The sequence below is a fragment of the Epinephelus lanceolatus genome, chromosome 10, assembly GCF_041903045.1.
Source record: "Epinephelus lanceolatus isolate andai-2023 chromosome 10, ASM4190304v1, whole genome shotgun sequence".
NCBI classification, from domain to species: Eukaryota; Metazoa; Chordata; class Actinopteri; order Perciformes; family Serranidae; genus Epinephelus; species Epinephelus lanceolatus.
Window position 1 is genome coordinate 33,164,981 of NC_135743.1, and position 20,973 is coordinate 33,185,953.

The following is a 20,973-nucleotide window of genomic DNA, read 5'->3' on the forward strand; positions in this document are numbered from 1 at the left end:
TTCTACATTCTAATAGTCTCAGGGCAGCAGGGAGCTGAGCAGCTGTGGTCAGAGGCAGTCAGCAGACCTACGGCACTATCTGCAACTCTCCCTGAGCTGCTACAAATTCAAGACCTTAAAGCAATTACAATTCTCTTAGCGACACTAACTGAGGCTCTATAGCGTGCCCAGAGGTTTAGGGGAGAGAATATGAAAATGTATTCCTCTTTTTTTCTCTCCACCAATGCTGCCTAACATTGCCCCCTACAGAATTATCTAATTCCTGTTGTACCTTCCTCTTCTTTTATTTTCCCTTCTTTCCACTGCATGGATGAATTTGTTTTGCCTCTGGGGTCAGTGGGCTGTTAAGAATTGTGTTATGGATGTTGTACTTCCAATAATGTCGGGTCATCAGGCTAATATGAAAACTAGGCAAGCTCGTAGTACTCAAAATGTCATGACGGTCAGGAAAATGTGCAATATTGCTGCTGACAAATACACAATGACCACAGTATTTATACATCTGTTTTGCATCTCTCTACATTGAGACACATTTCCTCTTGTAAAGAAGATATCAGTATGTGTTTCTGCTTCATTCTCTTTACTGAGAACACAAGAAAAGCTAATGTAAATTAGCATTTGAGATAATCATCTAGGCTGCAGGCATCCCAGCTGATTTAAGCCTAGTGTCACACAATTTGGAATGAAATATAGAAGCCCGTAGTAGCAGTCTCCTAATGCTCTACTAATTTCTAATTAATATGGTAATGTGGTGTAATTAATATGGTCACATTGTTATATACAGTACCTTCTGGTCTGTTGTCTTCTGAACACATTCTTTCAGTGGTTCCTTGTCCATAGGTTTGCGTATGCGAGCCACAGTCCCAGTCTCACAGTCCTCTATACGCACACGCAGGTCCTTGATCTCAGAGATGTAGTTCTTACACAGGGTCTCATCCTGTTGACCTGTGTAACATCATATTTATTAGTTTAGAACAGCACAACAAATTATTTATTTACCGTGAGACTGAAGTTGGTGGGAAAATAGACCAAGGACCAAGATTGTAGAAATACTGACTAGGTTAAGAAATACTAAATACACGGCTTAGATAAGAGTTTTCTGTACATGGCACAGTGTGATACGGCAGGTTTATGTTGTTGTTACTTTAGGACATGGTTACATCTTACTAAAAATTTTCACATTCTCAAATCACACTGTGTCTCTGCAACATCTACAACATATCTGCCGTGCACGTAAGCACGATCATACATGCAGCTCTTCATGTGTTGTGACACAAACACATGCGTCACCATATACACTAAAGTCATAGCATACATTATATAGTAAGTATTTTGTACTTGAAGTAAGTAATCACACTATTAGGAGGCTGCACGATAAAAGCACAACACAGTGTAGCCTAACTCACATAATATGTATTTGTGTAGAGCTGCAAAAAGAAAAGCGTAGGAACCAAAACAACATGCAGTCACTGTGAACTCTATTCTAACACTAATGGTTATCTTTGAACGTCTCATCCAAAGCTTAAAAGCTCGTACACGCACTAGCTTGGTGAGCCGTAGCTTTGACTAGCTTGACATCACTCACCTTTGAGCTTAATAACCCTTAGCCCTGAAAGGTGAACGACAGTTATATACTGTAAAGCTTCTTTTCACTTATTGTATATCTGCTTCACATATCCATGAATAATTACAAGCTAATTTGTTGTTTAGAGGGGAAAAAAAAGTTACCTTTCTCCATGGAGCGAAGCAGGTTGTCGAAATGCTGGGTCGACTTGGTGTAGTCCTCCTCGACCTGCGTGTGGTCATCTGGGCCAAAGAGCTGCGAGTCCTGGCTGTCACGTATGTAGTCCTGGTAGTGGATTTCCAGGTTCCTCATCAACAGCCTGTACTCCTCTGGTTTCATGGTCTTTAACTGCACAGGATAGAGAAGAACAGGGGAGGGATTAGGATGCAGGACTTAAGAGGAATTCCACTGCATGCTCTGAGGAGGTTGATGCTGTATTTTGATTTAATTATGTATTTTTGGTTCGGAGTCAGATTTATTTTTATGGACTAAAATGTGCTGAATCATTTCAGCACAAACTAAACTGTTTAGCTGTTAATTATATAAAGGCTAGTGTACTCTTCCCACTGTCATTAACTTCTCCTGCAGTGACTGAATTTGATTCCAAACACTAAACATAATAAATTCTTCCCTGTATAACCTACTCTTTTAACAGACTCAAGGGGCCTGATACTGTATACCCACCCCAGACCTTGATTCATTTACCGTCTAGATTGTCTGCACACAGCTCTCAACATGAAGATGGCTGAGCTGATGGTTATAAGCTAACAGGGCTAACGGCACAAACACTGCTGACAAAGCTAACTGTATTAACTGGGAGGTAATCAGAGAGTAGCCGCTACGCTCCTGTCATGAGGCCATCCTAATATTGGTGATAACTACCATATGAGTGCAGCACAAAGCAACGGTGACTAGCTCCTTTACACCTGACATAACACCTCTTAATGGCTTTCTTTTTTTTTTTTTGGCATGAAAAGTGTTGACGCTCACCATGGTGATGTTCCAGGAGCGTATCTGTGTGAAGTCTCTCATCAGGTACTGCCATGACAGCAAGCTCTTCATGTCGATATGGAGCTTCTGCCACATAGACACCAACTGCTGATGACCTGCATCCAGACTGAAGTAGAAGAGTAACACAGAAAGTGCAAGAATTAAGAAACAGACAGTACTTACTTACACTACAGTTTAAAATTAAACCCATAATGCATTTAGTGTAATGTGTGCAATGAGATTGGATTGGTTGACAGAAACAGAATTGCCCTCTTAAATCAGTTAACTGTTATAAGTTATGTGTAGTATCACATATTTCCAAATAAAATAACCACATTTCCCATAAACCCTGCTGCTTCAGAACGATATAGAAATATATTGCCTCTTACTGTGAACAACATCTGTAAATTATTTGTCAAATGGATCAAGGTCACAATTGGGATCAGTACTTTTTTGTGTCAGAAAAAGCAGTGGCGTTTAAGACAGGGTGTGGCTGAGTAGCTGCATTACTCTGTTTATACACACAGCTGTCACATAGGTGTCTCATTCTGTTTCTTATTGTCCTCACCTGGACACACTGTCCACAGCCTCCTTGTTGACAGGAGGTACCATGAAGCAGACGGAGGGCACTATCGCCTCGTGTCCAGAGCGGTTTAGGACCTTCCACTTGAAGGGCTGCGAGTTGTTGAGGAGTGCACACTCATCTCCTTTATGGACAGTGATCTGAAACACAATCCACAATTGATAAATTACACACATTAAAGAAGACATTTCTGAGGTTATGTGACAAGTATGACCTCTCTGGGCTGTGAATGGATCATAAATCACTAACCTCCTGTTGCTTGAAGTCACAGACGGCCTGAATGGGCAGTTTGCCTTTGATGGCGGTGGTGGGGTTGCGTGGTTTCAGCTGGATGATGGACTTGGCTCTCTTGTTCAGGCCATTCACAAGGGTCTTGTATTCATTCAGCTGCTCTTTTTCCTCCTGGTGAAAAATAAATAAATACAAACAAAGATTAAACTCAAAATAATTTTCAGTTATCTTTTTTAATTTTGATTCTGAACAACATCATTATCACCATGATGTACTTTCTAATTCCCCCTTAAGGAACTTATCTGGCATGATCATGTGCATATACATCTAGATATACACACGTAAGCAGTCATCACTCACCACAGCATCCTGCAGCAGATCCTCCAGGCGTGTGGCTGTGGTGGTGCGATCACAGCTGTATTTCTTTTTCATATTCTCTTGAATTTTCTTCATCTTGTCCTGAGCCTCTTTGACATCGCCAAAGAACTGCAAGGGAAGGACATCATGGGGGACAGAAAATTTGACTCTTTGCTCCAGATATATTGATGGATATTTACTGTTGGGTTGTTGGAATTCCACATTTCAATGTCATTAATGTCACTGTTACACACCTGGTAGTAGGCTGTGTTTTCTTTGAGATGAGCCTCGATACAGCAGCACAGCTGGAGGATCCAGCTCCACTGAGTCTGCAGAGCGGCTGTAAAGGCCTGCAAGAGACAGAGGGGACATGATGACTCTGTAGCTTTTAAACAGTATGCAGATTTTTACACTTCAGCTGGGTTAACTAGAGTACTTACCTCAACTGTCTTCTTGCCAGGATGTCCATCCCTGACAAGTTTGTCTCCCATGGCCTGGATGTCATTGACTTTCTTCTCCCTCAGCTCCAGCTCTCTCATGAGACCCTGAACAATCAAAACAATAGTTAACGACAATCTTGGCAGAAAAATCATGAATTTATTTAATTCATTTATTTAAAAAAAATCTTTTACAAAATCAAACAAAATCTTCTTAAACACACCGAGTAGTTGTCTTTCTTGGCTGTCATGTTGGTGTTCCTGTCACTCCAGTCGAAGTTGACCTCCTCTTCTTCTTTGTCGTTTAACCACATCAGTTCCTTGGTGGCAGCGCTGACAAAGGCGTGGAGTGAATCTAAGTTCCTCAGGCGGAACTTGGAAGAGTTCTAGGGAAAAAAAGAACAAATTACCAATAGTTGATTAAAAAATACGTACTCAGATAGTACATTTCAAAGCCTTTACTGTGCAGTTTGAAATATGAAAATATTTACCAGTAGTTTGCCATACTGAAGGTCCAGTTTACCCAGGTACTCTTTGTACGCACCCTTGCTAACAGGAGAAAGCTGGCTCTGAAAAATATGAAAGATGCAACAGGGATTACTTTTAAAATCAACAACCCAACGTCATCAGACAGTATGGAATCCTTTACAGTGGTTGTGATTTGAGTACTACCTCATCGGCCTTGGCACGTTCAATCTTGGATCGGAAGTCCTCCACAGTTTGGTGCAGGCCCCTGTGGCTGCCCAGCTGGGACTCCACAGAGGGCAGATCAGATCCCCACTCAGCCTCATCAATGCGAAGCTGGTTCTCCTCCACCCACGCCAGAAGGTCTTTGACATAGCGAAGGGTCACATCGTCCATCTCGGGCCGTGCTTTAACAATGGTATGCTGGGTGGTCTGCACCAGGGGAGCCTGGACAGTTGTCACAGAGGTCTTCAGGCGGAGGTTGTAATCGCTGCGCAGGTTCACCAGGCGTTCATGGATGCGGTAAACCCTATGGAGATGAGAAACACAGTGCTTTATATTTTATACTTTTGTTTTTTTGTATTCTGAGCAGTTTTGTAGCAGGGTGTATTTTGTCAAAGGTTAAATGCAAAAACATGTGGCACCCACCTGCGGTACATCTGTTCAGCCTGAGGGTGGCGCCCATCCTTGAGTACCTGCACATCGTTGAAGAGCAGGCGAATCACATGGTCTGCCTTGTCCAGCTCTCTCTCCACCTCTGCTGTGTGCTGAGGTGGTTTCCCTGCATTCATCAGACGAATGTCCTGAAGGGATGAAAGCCAATGAAAATATGAATTTTCATCTTCTTTTCAAATGCCACCCAAATTAGAAGGAAAGTAAGAGCTTGTGACAGTGATTGACACAAATAAGCATCAGCCCTTTCTATGCCTGAAGGACAGTAAAGATTCCTATGATTTGCTTTTACTTTTCTGTAGCTACAGCCAATATGACTGGCAGATAATCTTTGTAGAGCTTAGGTACGCTATGTTCTATAATGTCTGATCGGAGGGATGTTTCTAGCAAGTTTGCATTACACTAAATGGTGTGAAATTGGAGCTGAATTGGACTATATGCCCGCTATGCATGCTGAGTCCAGCAGCCATCTCCTGCTTAATTAATTTTAAAGGTTATTGGGAAAAACTTAAAATCCAAAACTCTTTCATCATGATGAAATTCTTCTTTATGAACACATATCAAAGTATAGTATTAATGTTAGACCTGAAAAGGACTCACCTTCTGCAGAAGGGTCTCCAGGTGGTTGAGTTGGTCGTCGCATGTACCCGACTCCATCTGGACTTTAGTGACAATTCTCTGGAGCCTCTCAAGTCTGGATAAAAAAATAAAAATTCAATTGAAAAAAATTAATCCCTGTGATAATCCTTGTCCCGTGATTGTCACAGTACCAACTCCCTTCTTGCCATTTTTAGGACAGACAACCTGTGTTGAGACAACCACACAACCACCAGAAGCTAAAGATCACGACTTACGGCCTCCTGCGATGTAGCAAATACTCCAATTTATGAGGGTCACTCACAAATGCCATTCCTCAATTCTTTTATAAAGATTACAGTTCCAGGGACAAGACAGTCAGTTCCCCTCACACTCCCATTGTGTCTTAGGAAAACACGCAGCAGCACAGAGTGAGATGAAAATGTCTCAGTTTCCTGACAAAGACATTCAGTCTGCAGTCAGTCTGCAGTCAGTCATTCCACATCTCAGAACCATAAACAAGGCTATCAGACAACAAGATGACTGCACAATCTCGTGACATGAAGCCATCAGATTTTCTAGGCATGACGCCACACTACTCTAAATACACAGAAAGTTTTAATCTTGATGTCTTTTTCTCATCCCATATTATCGGACCTTATTATATCTCTTTATGTGTCTCTCTTGCTTTGATTGAAACCAAAAAGACTTTCACTAAATTATTTGACTATCCTGTACGAAAACAGAAAAATGATGCAATAAGTCATTAACTTAAAACAAAAAAATCTACAATGCTTAAATAAAATTCATAGTTGTTTGATTTAGAAGCATCTTTAGTCAAAGGTACATAAAATATAATTAGGAATTATGTATTTTTGTCTTTCCTTTCATGAGCACAGCTTCGGAAGGTTAGCAGGGTAGCTAATTCATTAACCTTGAGGCTAAAGCTAGGCTACTAGCTAGCTAGCATTTTTCAGTTATTAGCAAGAGTGCTTGATAATATTAGCTGTCTTTTCTGCATTTATTTACTATCTTATTATCGTATTACTGTTCCAAAACTGATTATGATTATGACATGTAATGTTGGCCCCTGTTGAAACAACATTGCTCAGCATTGTCTTTTCCTTTCTAAACTGCTAACTGTGGTATGTACATGTCAAAACCATTATGACAAGTTATTTTTATCTTACAGAGAAAACAGGGTGTGGTGTCACTTCTGGGTATACATACTGTGTGTATTCTATCCTCTTTATTTTAACGTATTTTAACGTACGACATTGTGTATGTTAGTGGGCAAGATTGCAGCTAGCTGGATATGGTGTCTGATTTATTGATTTCTATGCTGTTCTGTCTTGTTAGCACAACACACCTTGGCTGGAAAAATAGTACAATAAAAATCTCACCCATAAGGAATATATACAGTGTATCATTGCATATCCAGCACTGTCCCTACCTCTCAAACTCTATCCTGAGCAGCCGTTCTCTTTCCAAGATGGCCACATGGAGTTTACCCCATTCTTTCTCCACATCGATGGGATGGTAGCCTGGAGGGACCTTCACCTGACCAGCATGCACGGCACTCTGTGAGCAGATGGGAGTAGAATGCATAAGTCATAACTCAGTCAGACAGAGGACAGTAAAATACAGAAGACTAGAAAATGAGGGTTTGCTTACCTCAAAGGACTGGTAGATGTGTTTAGACCGGTTCTTGTCGGTCTCTTTCACTGGCAGCTCGGTCTCTTTGAACTTCAAGAACTGGCGCCACAGGAGCTGAAGAAAAAAACAACACAAAAAAAGTTTAAACTGGCGAATTCTCTCTATGTATTTATTTATTTATTTTCATCGTCATTGCCAGCTTCTACAGAACATATGATGAAACCTTGGCTTTTCTTTGTAAATGACACAGTGTCATGCACTTAAATCAGTTAAATGAATCTAAAACCCTAATTTTCTAAATAGGATAAGTACATTACAGTAACACCACACACTACAGCTCTAATTGTCTGTATACAGTGAGGTGCTATCCTCTGTAGGACTGTTTGTTCATTCCCATGATTCAGATTCAGAATACTTTATTAATCCCCGGGGGGAAATTGTTTTTGTTCCAATGCTCCGTGCAAAGTAGAAATAGAAATACAGCATGAATGGAAATAAAAGAGATAAAGATGAAGATATAAATAAGATACTAAAATAGACAATGAAATAAATAAAATAAAATATTAAAGTAGACATTAAAATAAAATAAATGTCTGACTGGTGTAAATTGAGCTGAACATATAATGAGGTGAATCGCTTCACTGCCTGTATCACTACTCAAGAAACTTTTACTTGTTCTTTAACCAGACTAAACAGCTTCAGAGAAGCACACCCAAACAGCTACTTTTGATGGTGCTGTGCCCATGATAAGTTAACCTCAAAGAGAATGAGGAAAAATACTAAAGTCACGCTATGCTTTTGTTATGCAGCACAGGCAGGGAGTGGCACAGCAGTCATTCTCCTCAGGATTAAGTTCAGCATTATCTGCCTTTTGGCTGTATTTTCTCAGACACTGCCCCACCTACAGTACAACAGTGTCTGTGAATACAGTGTCTTCTATCTGCCCACAGCTAGACTTAATGCAAGCGTGTTCTTTGATCCAACAATGGAAACCTCTTTTTCATAATACTTATATTATGCACTGTGTTTTAATAGTTTTTGTTAATAACATAAATACAACTTTTCATGGAGAGCATTTAGTGCAAACAGACCAATATCAAAGAGAGACAACATATATCAGCATATCACCTCACCTCTATCTCCTCATAGCTGCTCGGGAACTTCCTCTCCTCGAAGATCATGACATGGTGGCGGATCCACTGGAGCAGAACAGTCACCAGTTCGTAGTACTCCTGCCAGCGCAGCTCCAGCTCCTGCAGCCGACGCAGCAGAAAACGACAGTTTAACAACAACAGACAAGGCGGCGCTGCTTCTCCTGCGTCGACATGTTTCAATCGCTCACACACAGCACTAAACTCAATTAGGTACCAAACAATCCAGGTCTTGTGTGAGTGGACAAGGAGGCGGACAGTGGAGACGGGGCTGTGAAGGGGGCAGAGGTGGAGGACATAGTGGGAGAGGGAAGACAATGGTGGCAGACGGACAGAGGGTGTTCTCCCAGAGTCAGTTTGTGCAGTTATACTTGTGTTTTGGATTACTTAAGTTTAAGCTTAGGACTTAAAGAACATTAAATGCCCCAGCATAGCCTTGGTATAATAAGTATGTCTGTATGAACTACCATACAGTACTGTATAGTACTGTGTATAGTATGCAGTATGCTAGTGTATAGCATGGTAACACATGATGTGTGACAATACATATGGGCCCTATGAGCTATCTGTTATGCAGTGTAAACACCACAGGTTGCTAATTTCCTGCCATACTTGGTTTCACAAGACTTCTTTTTCTCTTTGAACATCTGGAAGCATCAAAAACCACCACTCACAAAAGCTGGTTTATACACAGAGTCACGAGGCTATTCAGGTTTGAGTAAATCTGATCAAGCATTCAGTCAGATCAAATTAGAGCAAATGTTTGCATTACCCTGAAGCACATTTATTTATAGCTTATAGTTTATGATTCAATTAAGGCTCCTAGTTTGGAACAAGTTCCTTACGTTAGCTCTGACGCCATCATGTACATCAACCCGAGGCATGACATCATACAGAGATGATACGTAAGTGATGATGGACTTCTCATCAGGGTGTGGGACATCAACATCTGAAAGGATAAGGTCATATTAAATTATATGGCGTCTCATTATTAATAACATCAGTCAGTAATATGTAGAGATACTGCCGCATAAAACACCTGAATAAAACTATTGTCAAAAACTAGTCTGGTGTCTCAGATTCAGTCGACTTTAGGCCAGTCTTACCCTCAGGGTCCAGTAGGCGTGTCACTCCCAGGTCTCTCTCTGCCACACCGAAGGCCTGTTCCAGGTTCTCCAGGTTGGTCTGTCTGTACACTTTGCCCATGTCGATGAGTCTGGGACTAGGGGAGCACAAACATGGTAATTAATTACCTACAGTGTCCATGCAAGAGAGGTAAGCTATCCAGGCCTCATCCACACTAAATCTTTTCATTTCAAAACAGCATTTAAAAACAAAAAGATCTCCATACACATAAAGTATTTTAGCACCATTGCAGAAAAAAATCTAACACACCTGAAAATGCCTATCAAAGGACCATTCACATACACTGGGCATGTGCGTGCCGATGTAAACAGGAAGCAGATTGTCTGCTCTGCAATTGGTTGCTTAATTACAGAAAATACTGGAGAGATTGCAAAAAGAAAGACCAGAGATTTTTTTGCTTGTACCCACGATTAGATGGAACTGTTACCAAAAGTAACACAAGTATAAGATGGTCAAGGCAGCGGAAAACATCCAGACACAACATCCAGACTAAAACGCAACCCCGGAGTGTTCAAACTAAAACAGGGTCAGCAGTGTTTCCAAAGGTCTCTATTTTAGGGGTTCCAAAATGCCGGTCTCGTGGCATCTTGGTATAAACATAGCAGAAGTTATGAGTTTTAAACTGAAAACGCATTAGTGCGGATGTAGCTGTAGTAATCTTGGTGGTCTAGTCAAACATGTCATAAGAGTTCAGTTGCATGACTGAATAAAATCTGCAGTGTAATGATGTAATTTAGAGTTTCCATAACAACACTGCCATTATACATTTGAGAGCAATATCTAAAGCTATAAAGCTGCACTTTAAATTTTAGTGACACCAGTGGCTACTACCTGCATATGTTGCGTTGTATTCTCAGCCTCAGAGATCAAAAATAAAGCTTGGGAAGTGGAATGGAATGGAGGGCTAAATGCCATAACATTAACAGATATACAAAATGAATGCAGTCTGTACAGGTCTGCTCACTTAGTATGTTAGCAGTGATTGTGCCAATGGCTGCATGTTATTAAAAAGCCCACCTGTTCCACTTTCTGACAGACCTGTACCAGCACCTGCCTTTTGTGTCCCCTGGGTGTTTGACTTTCTCTGGCAGATGTCAGAGTATCTACTGGTGGAATGTAATTTATAGAGCAGCTAAACGTAATCAACGCTGACACATTTTAAGGTAAGTTCACGTCTTCTTCATGATTGAGTGCATCACATAATCTCATCTGTCATGCCTGCATACTTAACTATAACAGAACTATAAATCATAGTGTCATAAACTGTGAAGTTAAATGCACTACCAAACAATCAGTAATAAGCAACAAGCAAATACAAAATGTGTACAAAGTAACAGGAGGAGCAGATTCATACGGTTCTCTGATGCGCACAGAGCGCCCCCCATTCTGTCCATAAACAGGAGAAGCCTCCACGTGGCGAATTTCTCGAACAGAGTACTGCTTTGTTGGCCGAGAGGAGCTGCTCACGCTCTGTCCCTCTCTTCCATGAAAGCTACAGGACCTCCATCCGTGGCCTAGTTCCTCACTGCTGGAGCGGGCCCCCGAGCTGTTGGAGCCCCTCCCTGAGTCCCAGGAGGATCCCTCTGATGGGATATCCTCGCACAGCATCACCACCCGGTTGTCCAAATCGCCGTTGGATCCTGACACGCCACTAATGAAGCCGAGGCTTCCCTTCTTCTTCTTCTTAGCCTTATTCCTTACACTAAGCATCTTCAACACTGCCTGATGGTCCTTATCCAGTGGCACGTGAAAGGTTACCTTACAGCTTCATGCTAAGAAATCTTTTGATGGTTGCATGTAAATCCATCCTTTGCATTCTCTCAGGTGTCCATCATCACGTGAAGAGCCCCTTAATCCTCCTGCAGGGCTGTTTAGTTGAAAAAGCCTCCTAGCGGTACAGCCAAGTCACTGCTCCTTCATCAAGCTTTGCTACATAAAACCTCAACTCGACCGAATCTTTGTAAATTCATTTTTTAAACCTTTACACACCAACATTAACCTTCGACAATCTGGAATTCCCTGGATGAACCCATATTCTCCAGCAGATGCCCTCAACTATGCCTAGGCACGGAGTAACGCCACAGTTTTCATGCAGCAGCCAGAGAGTGTTACAGTTACGCCCACACACCACACCCCTGACCATTATGAAAGCAAACACTAATCCAGCCTCAGGTATCTCCAAAAGAGACAGAGAGAAAGAAAAAAAATTTCAGATACACGCTCAACTTCAAGGAAACTTGCCCCTGCAGGCATCTCTTTCTTTCAAAAAATAATGGCTCTTCAGATCTACATCATGCTCAGCATTTAACTTTCTCTCATCTAATACCACTCTGCTCTCTGGACTCCTCTGCACGAATCCCTTTATGAAAACACCTATAAAGAAACCAACAGACGGGTAATTGTACTGACAAACTGTCCTGAGAAATAAATGCACATTCATTTCCCAGGATGTCTCCACACAAAGCCATTCTTAACCACTAATTCTACTATAAAGACACACAACAACTTTAGGGGAATTAGCATATTTAGTGTTCAACAACAGAACAGTTAAGATTTCACTTTTAATACTAGGTTCCCAACAATCTAATAAGCTAATCATGTTTAATAGATGAATTATCATCTTAATGTGGTACTGTGTTACTCATGGCCAACGCCTGCCAGTGGTATTCCTCGCCTGAAGGCCTGACATGTTCATGGAGAGGTATTAATACAGATTTTAATAAAGCAGAGCTAATGTCTGGTGCAGCAAGAAGAAAATAGGTTAAATAAAAGATTTTTGGGGGGTAGCGTAAAGCAAAAACATCAGATTTTAAAACCTGACTGAACAGACAACAGTGCATAATCAGTTTGTGCACTATCAGTGCAACTATATGGAGGCTTCACATTAATAAATCTATGCCACACTGCCTTTCCATTAAAATAAATCAAATATAATACACATAAAAAAGTCACGCCATGGTTATGGTGTCTTAAATTATTTAGACTAGAAGAGACATATCTTATCAACACTCAGTCGTATTTAATTACAGAGCAGGTTTAAACTGGCATTAAAGAGTGTATTTTGACTTTGGAAAGCATGCCATGGTCCCACTCATACACCAGTGTACTCCATATTCAAATAAAATTCATGGATGGTGAAGAGTCATGACAAGCCCGAGCATTTCTGGTTGTATTTAAGCAAATAAAAAGCCCTGCTTTTTTTTTTTTAACAATCATTTATATTTAACGGTTAACTATAAATGTTGAGCAGATATAGTACTACTGTCTTGGTTTTAATGTACAAATGAAAAAAACAAAAAATGCAACGATTAGCATACTATTGCAGTTATCATTTTACAATCACACAATTCATCAGCAATAAATGACCACTCACTAGTGTTTGTGAATGACGGCGTTGAAGAGCTTGCCGTCCCTCCAACTGGTGGTGAAGTTATCACAGCGGATGTTCTGGTAGCCGTCCGTCATCCTCTGGGACCAGAGCAGCAGCTTCTCCTTGGCTGTCATGTCCTCTGACTGCCCGTTGATCTGAATATCTGAGATCTAAGACAACATACAGATACAGAATTAGGAAGGAGGATGATGTGCAGTGGATGTTAATAATCCACGTTGAGAAAATGTGGAGGAAGTTAGTCATTAGTGGAAACCAAAAGACATAATTTAAAAAGACACCAGACACCATGGTTCATTTTAAAATAAAATGTTAATATCATCATAAGTCTGAGACCAATTAACCCCTTTATTGTTCCTTGACTTAAAGGACCAGTGCACAGGATTTAGTGGCATCTAGTGGTGAGGATACACATTGCAGCCAACTTGATGGCCCTCCACTTACTTCTTTCTTATTTTCAAGCAGGCAGGATATTCTATGGTGGCATGGTGTAAATTCAAGCCAACTCAAAAATGCAAAAGGTCCTATCTAGAGACAGTGTTCAGCTTGTCCACTCTGGGCTACCATAGAAACAACATGCAACATGGCAGACTCAGTGGGGGAGGACCCGCTCCCTATGTCAATATGAAGGGTTCATTCTAAGGTAACAAAAACAACTCTTAGTTTAAGGTGGTACACACTGATGGAGTTATAATTATATACTACATTCCATTTCTGTGAATTTCTGTCCCCGAATCATGCACACTGGTCCTTTAATGTCTTCCCTAGTTGTCGATAAGCATGTTACATTAAAAGTTCAGTAGATTAAAGTGTTACTGCTTTTCACTTGGCTCACAGGATACAGCAGGATTTCTGTCTGGGCTAGTCTGGGGAAACACTGCTGCTGCGGCGGCATCCAGATAACTTTACATATGGGAAATTTGGGGGTATGAGTCATATGCACTGGGTTTTTCCATTGTGTGTGTGTGTGTGTGTGTGTGTGTTGTAAACTAATGTGTATTGTGTCTACCCTGCAAATCTGCAAATATTTTTAAATGAGGGATAATCTTTAAAAAATCATTAACTGGAAACAAATGAAGACAAGTCACTCCCCTGCTTCAATAAAATGCATACAGACTGTATACACGGTTGTCTACCATCCACCTGGCTGTTTTGATGATGTGGGCCCCACAGTAACTATCTAATCTCAGATCAAAATCTCCTCCTCTCTGTGAGTTAAACTAATTCAGGATAATGACATTGTGAGATTTTACACCACATTACGTGATACAAGGGGAATTTTCCTCTCTCCCTTTGATATCTATGACTCACCAGCAACCACAGCCCAACTATTTTCCTCTCTATTCTTAAAAACCATAAAGACTCTGGGAACATTGTGTGTATCTACAGGGCACAATGGCACCTTCACCAGATCACCACTTTCAACACCAATGTCTCCATTACTTCTCATAAGCTTCTGCTTTCTGCAACCCGAACCTAAATCATCTGATATTAGAAGGTGTGGCCCAGCCTTTGAGGCAGATGCCGGGGGATTTCTGCCTGGCAGCTCTTGGCATACACAGGAAAAGCAGGAAGAGGCCAGGGTGTATGGGATGTGGCTGGGAGTGTCAACATCAACAGTTTGTACACTCGACCTGACACACCCTCCCCTTGGGAGTCAGGGAGAGAGTGACTCACACCTACACACCCTGATGGTGTTTAATTTCTTTATACTGTTCATGAATTCATGAACACGTGACTGCAGTGTAAGTATGCTACAGAATGTCTCCTATTTTGATAAGAAAATAAATTATTTGAGAGGAATTTTGAAGAGTAGAGTCCACTCAGATTGGCTCCAGGGAAGAAACAGCAGCTGACAGGTGCAGATCCCAGAGAGATAGGTGTAGAGCGGTAATATAAATGAAACATGACACTGACAGAAGAGGAGACCTGGAAGTGGAGGATGATGGTCCATATTAACCCCAGGGTCAGCTTGGGGTTCCCATCTGCTATGTCATCGTTTCTGATGTTAACCAGCTTGACCTGAGAAAACAAAACAGTCATATTATATTAACAATTAAAGCATCTCATGAAAACACAATGAGGTGTCTTGGGACAAGGCATTGACATAATTTGGTCAAGTTTCAAGGTATCATTTTACATGTCATACCTGCCGGTGTCTGAGGAAGTCCAGTGCTATCTGTACATTCTGCAGTTTGTGGAATCGCATGCGACCTTTCTCTCTGGGCTGAGGAGGAGAGAACAGAGATAAAGATGTATTTATTTACATGATGGACAATAAACTGTCAGAGACAATGCTTTTGGTATAATCATGGTGAAGTAGAACGGAAGGCATTCAACCAAAACAGAGAAATTAATGGGAAGGAAAACTGAAAATCAGATGGAATGATGAAAGAAAAATGGTAATAATAACTGATGAATCTTTGATATTTTTCTTTTGGCTCAGTTTTTTCCAAAGAGAAAAGATTGGAAATAATAAACCCTTTAGAATACATATTACCTCAGGGAATTAGCATTGGCTCAGGCACAGTTTTGTATAATTCAAGTCACCTGATAGCAGACTAAAGTTAGCTCATGTTGCACAATGTTGATCAATGTTAATCAAAAAAAATTGACAATATAAAGTAAAGTAATGCTGAACAAAAGAAAAAAAAGTACCTTAATGAATACAAACACATCAAAATACTGCAAAACAAAGTATTGCTTGCACCAAAACCTGCCAAGTTATTCAATAGATCCTGCAAGTTGCAGACTGATAATTGAATATGTGTGTTTATCCAGCAGCTACATGCTTAAAGCAAGCCTGTCAATGAGAGAAAGAAAAAAGGCAACACAACCCCTTGAATCGCAATGGAAGTCTGGAAACCATGCACAGCCAAATTACTGGAAAAGCGGGGATGAATAATAATGATAACTATAATAAAAATAGGATGTCTACTGTAAGTTAACGACCCACTCACCAACCGAGAGCTCCTGGCCACGTCTCTCTCCCTTGGCTAGCCCCAGCAAGAGCAGTGCAAAGAGAGGAGGCGAAGGCCAGACGGCAAAGACGAGCACACACAGAGGAAGGTTATAGGAAGGCAAACCAGGGGAGAAGGGGTACGAGGAAGAGGAGAAGTAGAGAAGAAGTACATCAGATAGGAATATAGTTCACACACACAGGCCAAAATGGAATTAATGTGTCAAGGCTATGGAGGCGTTTAGAAGATGAGCAGAGCTGGAGCTGGTGGAGGGAGCGATGGACTACAGCAGCAGAGAAGCTTCTGTACAGATTGGAACCCCAGGGTGTAAAACAAAGTCCCCAGCCGCTGGCTTTGAAATGACTCTGGTGTGTAAGCCTTAAGGTTTTAGTTTAAAACAAAGAGTAAAGAGCGAAACTTGTATGTGAAGTCACGTCTTGATGAAAAAAAAAAAATCCACGAAAAAAGGGCAGGGATCATAGACTCGAGAGCTGCCAGAGTCAGTAAATAAGTCTTTGTTTAGCAAAGTTCAACTCAGGTTAAGCCCTCTGACTGACAGCTTGGCTGAGGTTGGTTACAACTTGTTGCCACAGGGTTGATATTCCAGGTTGACTCAAGATAAGTACTCCTTCCTCATGTAATTAGTCTGAGTTCGGCTTTGGTTTGGAGTTTAGTTGGGGTAAAGGATGCACAGCTTGGGCGTATATGTTCACCTAGGCAAGGTCAAAAGCAGACATCATGTCAATACTCACCAGCGTTTCTCCAGAGAGAACCTCCAACAGCGAGATCAGGTTATGTCCATCTCGAAGATCTTCATACAGGTCTGTCACGTGACGCTGCGCCTGCCAGGACAAAGGGAAAGTGCATGTCATGAGGGGAATAAATGTCAAGGTGGCAGTACCATGATTTACACAAACAGCCCATATTATACAGTATACAGGAGTAACAGCTGGCACATTTGTTTCAGTACTGATGCAGAGCACAAAATCAGGACTTCGTATTTAATTAAATTTAGATTGTCTTCCATTCAATCACCAAACTAGTTATTTTAAAAAGCTGTTGCTGATGGCTACAATGTGAAGAAAGGTCTCAGAGGTACTCTACTAAAATGAATGCCAACATGTGGTGCGGTTTTTGTGAGGTGCTAAGGCTAATGAGGCTAATGAAGTGTCAAATATGATGACAAAAACCAACTTTAAGGTTACCCAACTTTTAACACTACTTAGCTGTAATGGAAAGTGCTTTAAAGTGCTTTACAGCCATTTTATCTTCTATAAGTTTTCTACAGTGCTCAGAGCATTCTTTTTACTTGTACAATTCTACACAGGTCAGGAATGCATAGCCGTGAGCAGCCAAGCCTGACTCCTACTCCAAATGCCAAATGTCAGCTGTCATCCCTGAAAAGTGATAGATGGGACCAAATAAAAACCCGATGAGTGAGGTAAAAAAAAAGGTGTGCTGGTGACCATGAAACCAACTGAAACACACAAAACCCAAGAAACTTCATATTAATAAAATTGGGGTGTGGTGGACTTGCAACCAGACAGTGAGGAGGGATGTTGTGTTGATATCAAAAAACACAAGATTAAATAGGAGGAGGAAGTTGGAAAAAAAAAGAAGTGAGGGAGTTTTCTCCATGCAGAGTCCCCATGACCACACATTTATGGCAGTCCTGCTTGGACATGCCAGTACCTACCTCTGGCCTCCGATGCTGGGTGAGGACGGGTGAAAGATGAGAACAGATGGATGAGTAATGGAGAAACAGTAAGAGTGGAAACAACAAGGACAGTAGGGGAGAAGAGCAGAAATGAATGACGATGAAATGAAGAACAATGATTTGGGTTAAATGGAGAATTAGATGATTAACACGATGGGGTGTGAGACAGAAAAGATGAAGCACAAAATAATTAAACAGTTTTTGTTCTATGACAAAATCCAGTTAGTGCATGTGTCATCTGAGAGTGTTCGGTCATGTGGGTGAAGGAGGCCTCGGCCCTCAAATGGAATGAAAGTACATTTCCCTTGCAAGTTACAACAGTGGCTCATTTATGTTGGCAAGAATTTCAACACAGTTCTCCAAACCTTAGATATGCTCCTCCCTTCTGGCTGGGCAAAGATGAGTGGATCTGAGAAAAGGTAACCAACACTGCGGCCACTAGGGTTCACTGTCTACACATTTAAAACATCCTCGAGATGGTATGTTGTGTGGTTTGATCACCTTACAGAGTGTACTCTAATAGAAATATCTGTATATTGAGTTACACGCATTTAAATAAAACTTGAAACATCTTAATCAAACATAAATGTTAATTTCCTTTGATTACATTTTTAATTTTGTGATTGTCTTGCAGTGTGTGTCCTCAGTGTGTGCTCAAGAGCCATCTATCACCACCCCTCCATTACTTGAGACTCTGCTCCGTGTGATTCGCCACACTGTTGCAGCTGAGAGGTAAGTGTCATGCTACAAATTGCCCTCTCATAGTCAAAAAGAGCTGCTCTGTAAACTTCTCAAGGTAAATATCATTAGCACACATGGCTGACAGCCCCTCATCCCGGCTCTCCACACGACTGTCTGGAAACAAAACACTTAACATGCTTCGAGTTTTATGTAACGTTTACATCATCTTGTGCAATTCCTTCAAAACCTCAAGGTGATCCTTTCATTACGCACAACTGTAGTTTTTAAATCCAATGAAACGTAGTTTGTAAGATTGTGCTGGGGACAGGTTTTTGTTCTGCAGCTGGCACGACGTTCCATAGTATAAAAAGATTTATTGAGCAGGGGAAACCACTCAGTGGCCCTTTGCAGCTTTTCATTGCTGCACCCGAGCTGTAGTCTGCTCTCATCAAGCCAACCATTAAGCCATTAAATCAGTTTAACATCAGTTTAACCTTAGAGGAGCAGTCTTGCACATTCAGCCACAGAGTTAACACTTTCCTAACCAAACATGCCCTTTTCTTCACCGGCATTTCTATAAGGTGACTGTATTATTAGATGCTTTTCTTAGTCTGTTTTACATTTACATTTTAATATGAATATCGATGTGCAAATCTTTAAACTTTTGAGAAAATCACTCATGTTTATGTTATACAGCTTATTCTTAAACAATGTTTTGACAACAGCCACATCGATGTTAATACTTATGCAACTTCACACGCATCAGTGCATGCCTGTCAGTGTAGGGCCGGGCATGAACGCAGACCCTGGAGTCTGCGCAGCACATGTGCTACCGTTGGCCTTAACCACCATGGGCTCTGGGCCGAGACCAGAATTTGCCTTTTCAGAAGGAGCTAAGCGAGTCCAGATGTCTGTGACTCACCCTCCAAAATTCACATTGAACACTTAAGACAAACTGCAGTGTGTTCCCATGCTGTGGTAGCAGAATTTGTTCACATTCATGGAAAGGAAAACACTCTCTTTGTGCTTATTTTTTCCCTCTTCCGTTTAAAAAAAATGAATGGCCCTGTGTCTGAGGAGCGAATATACAAATAATGTGGAAGCACTTAATGTCATAAGGCTGTAAATGCATTGCTGCCAATGGGAGTTTCCTGGAAGAAAAGTGGCACGAGCGGGGATATTTTACTGCTCTGTGGGAGGGGTAGTATTGTGTTACGGGTGCTAATTTTTCAATCCTAATGAGCAACTCCAGAGTCAAGAGTATGGCCTGTTTGACTTTACCCCCATTCTGACCTGTTTACCTCCCTGACTGTGTGATGCATTGGAGGGCTTTCAGGTCGCAGTTTGAAAATAGAGAGTGAGGTAGGCGAGAGTGGACGAGAGCTGATGGATGGTGTAAACAATCTCTCAGCTGATGACAGACTAGACTTCTGGTAAGCCTCCCCGTCAGTGTCAGACAATAATGGACTAGGTAGTGTGTGTGATGTGAGTCGGGGTGAGGTGTCGGACATATTGTAATTTCCACAGGGTTGCTTCTAAAGCACAGGTGAGGGATGGATTGCATTGAGACAATGATGGCCTTTCATTCAAAGTAACCCATAACATAAGATTGCATTCTGGGAATCTGATGAGACTCTGCGGTCAAAACAATTTTGTTGTTAGAGGTTATCAGGTCCTCTAATATTTAAACTGACGTCATCTCATAAACTCTCCTATCTTAATTCTGTCCAACTACTTGCATCTGTAATTGCAGTACATGGGTTTCAATCTTAATCTGGAACCTGTACCAAAAGGTTGCAACAATTATCAAACACTCAGCATAGCATCATGTGGCTGAAGGCGAATCAGTACGATGATTCACTGAGAGAACATCTGCTGTTTGCCACTTGTATTATTCAGACCTGGACCACAAGCAGGGAGTTGTACCCTTTGATATCCACTGTGGTTGTTATGTAAGAATGCATTCAACCACATGTCCATGAGGTTCAGAGAAAGTGACATTTGCGGACACTTTTTGGTAGACTTCCGCTTATTTTGCACGAGCGTAACATGTTCGTGTGAAAGTGAATATGGAACATGAAATTGTGGGCATGTGCGAGCAGGAATGTGAGCAATAATGTGCCTTAAGAAACAAGAGCAATGAGTGAATGTCTTTACCTTCATCAAGTGCTTGTTCACCCATTTTGTGAAGGTCTTTTTCTGTACTCTATCTCGTTCATCTGCAAAGAAAGAAACCACAGTTAAACATCAGACAAGTAAAACAAAGAAAAAATAGAAATGATGGGTGTATAGCAGTTAGAAGCAAGAAAGGAAACGAGGAAATCCCCAAGATACCATACATGTTTGATTTCTGTAGGACAAACAGATTCATCACTGGCTGAAAAATTGCCTGACTGTGC

At 41.2% G+C, this 20,973-nt stretch overlaps 1 protein-coding gene across 1 annotated transcript in view; it reads right to left on the reverse strand.

Annotated features, from left to right (window-relative positions):
• The window catches only part of LOC117265409 (plectin), a 199,793-nt gene that overhangs the window by 54,936 nt on the left and 123,884 nt on the right, over nt 1–20,973 (reverse strand). The window contains exons 3-25 of the mRNA XM_078171229.1: nt 20,732–20,793; nt 16,929–17,018; nt 15,366–15,443; nt 15,146–15,238; nt 13,202–13,368; nt 9,789–9,904; nt 9,528–9,631; nt 8,665–8,784; nt 7,550–7,645; nt 7,329–7,456; nt 5,900–5,993; nt 5,276–5,430; nt 4,835–5,156; nt 4,654–4,731; nt 4,387–4,548; nt 4,166–4,270; nt 3,980–4,075; nt 3,729–3,854; nt 3,387–3,539; nt 3,123–3,277; nt 2,555–2,681; nt 1,729–1,912; nt 788–945 (exon numbers count right to left, since the gene is read on the reverse strand). Coding sequence (XP_078027355.1) covers nt 788–945; nt 1,729–1,912; nt 2,555–2,681; nt 3,123–3,277; nt 3,387–3,539; nt 3,729–3,854; nt 3,980–4,075; nt 4,166–4,270; nt 4,387–4,548; nt 4,654–4,731; nt 4,835–5,156; nt 5,276–5,430; nt 5,900–5,993; nt 7,329–7,456; nt 7,550–7,645; nt 8,665–8,784; nt 9,528–9,631; nt 9,789–9,904; nt 13,202–13,368; nt 15,146–15,238; nt 15,366–15,443; nt 16,929–17,018; nt 20,732–20,793 — 2,969 coding nt within the window. The remainder of the gene's footprint in view (nt 1–787; nt 946–1,728; nt 1,913–2,554; nt 2,682–3,122; nt 3,278–3,386; nt 3,540–3,728; nt 3,855–3,979; nt 4,076–4,165; nt 4,271–4,386; nt 4,549–4,653; nt 4,732–4,834; nt 5,157–5,275; nt 5,431–5,899; nt 5,994–7,328; nt 7,457–7,549; nt 7,646–8,664; nt 8,785–9,527; nt 9,632–9,788; nt 9,905–13,201; nt 13,369–15,145; nt 15,239–15,365; nt 15,444–16,928; nt 17,019–20,731; nt 20,794–20,973) is intronic.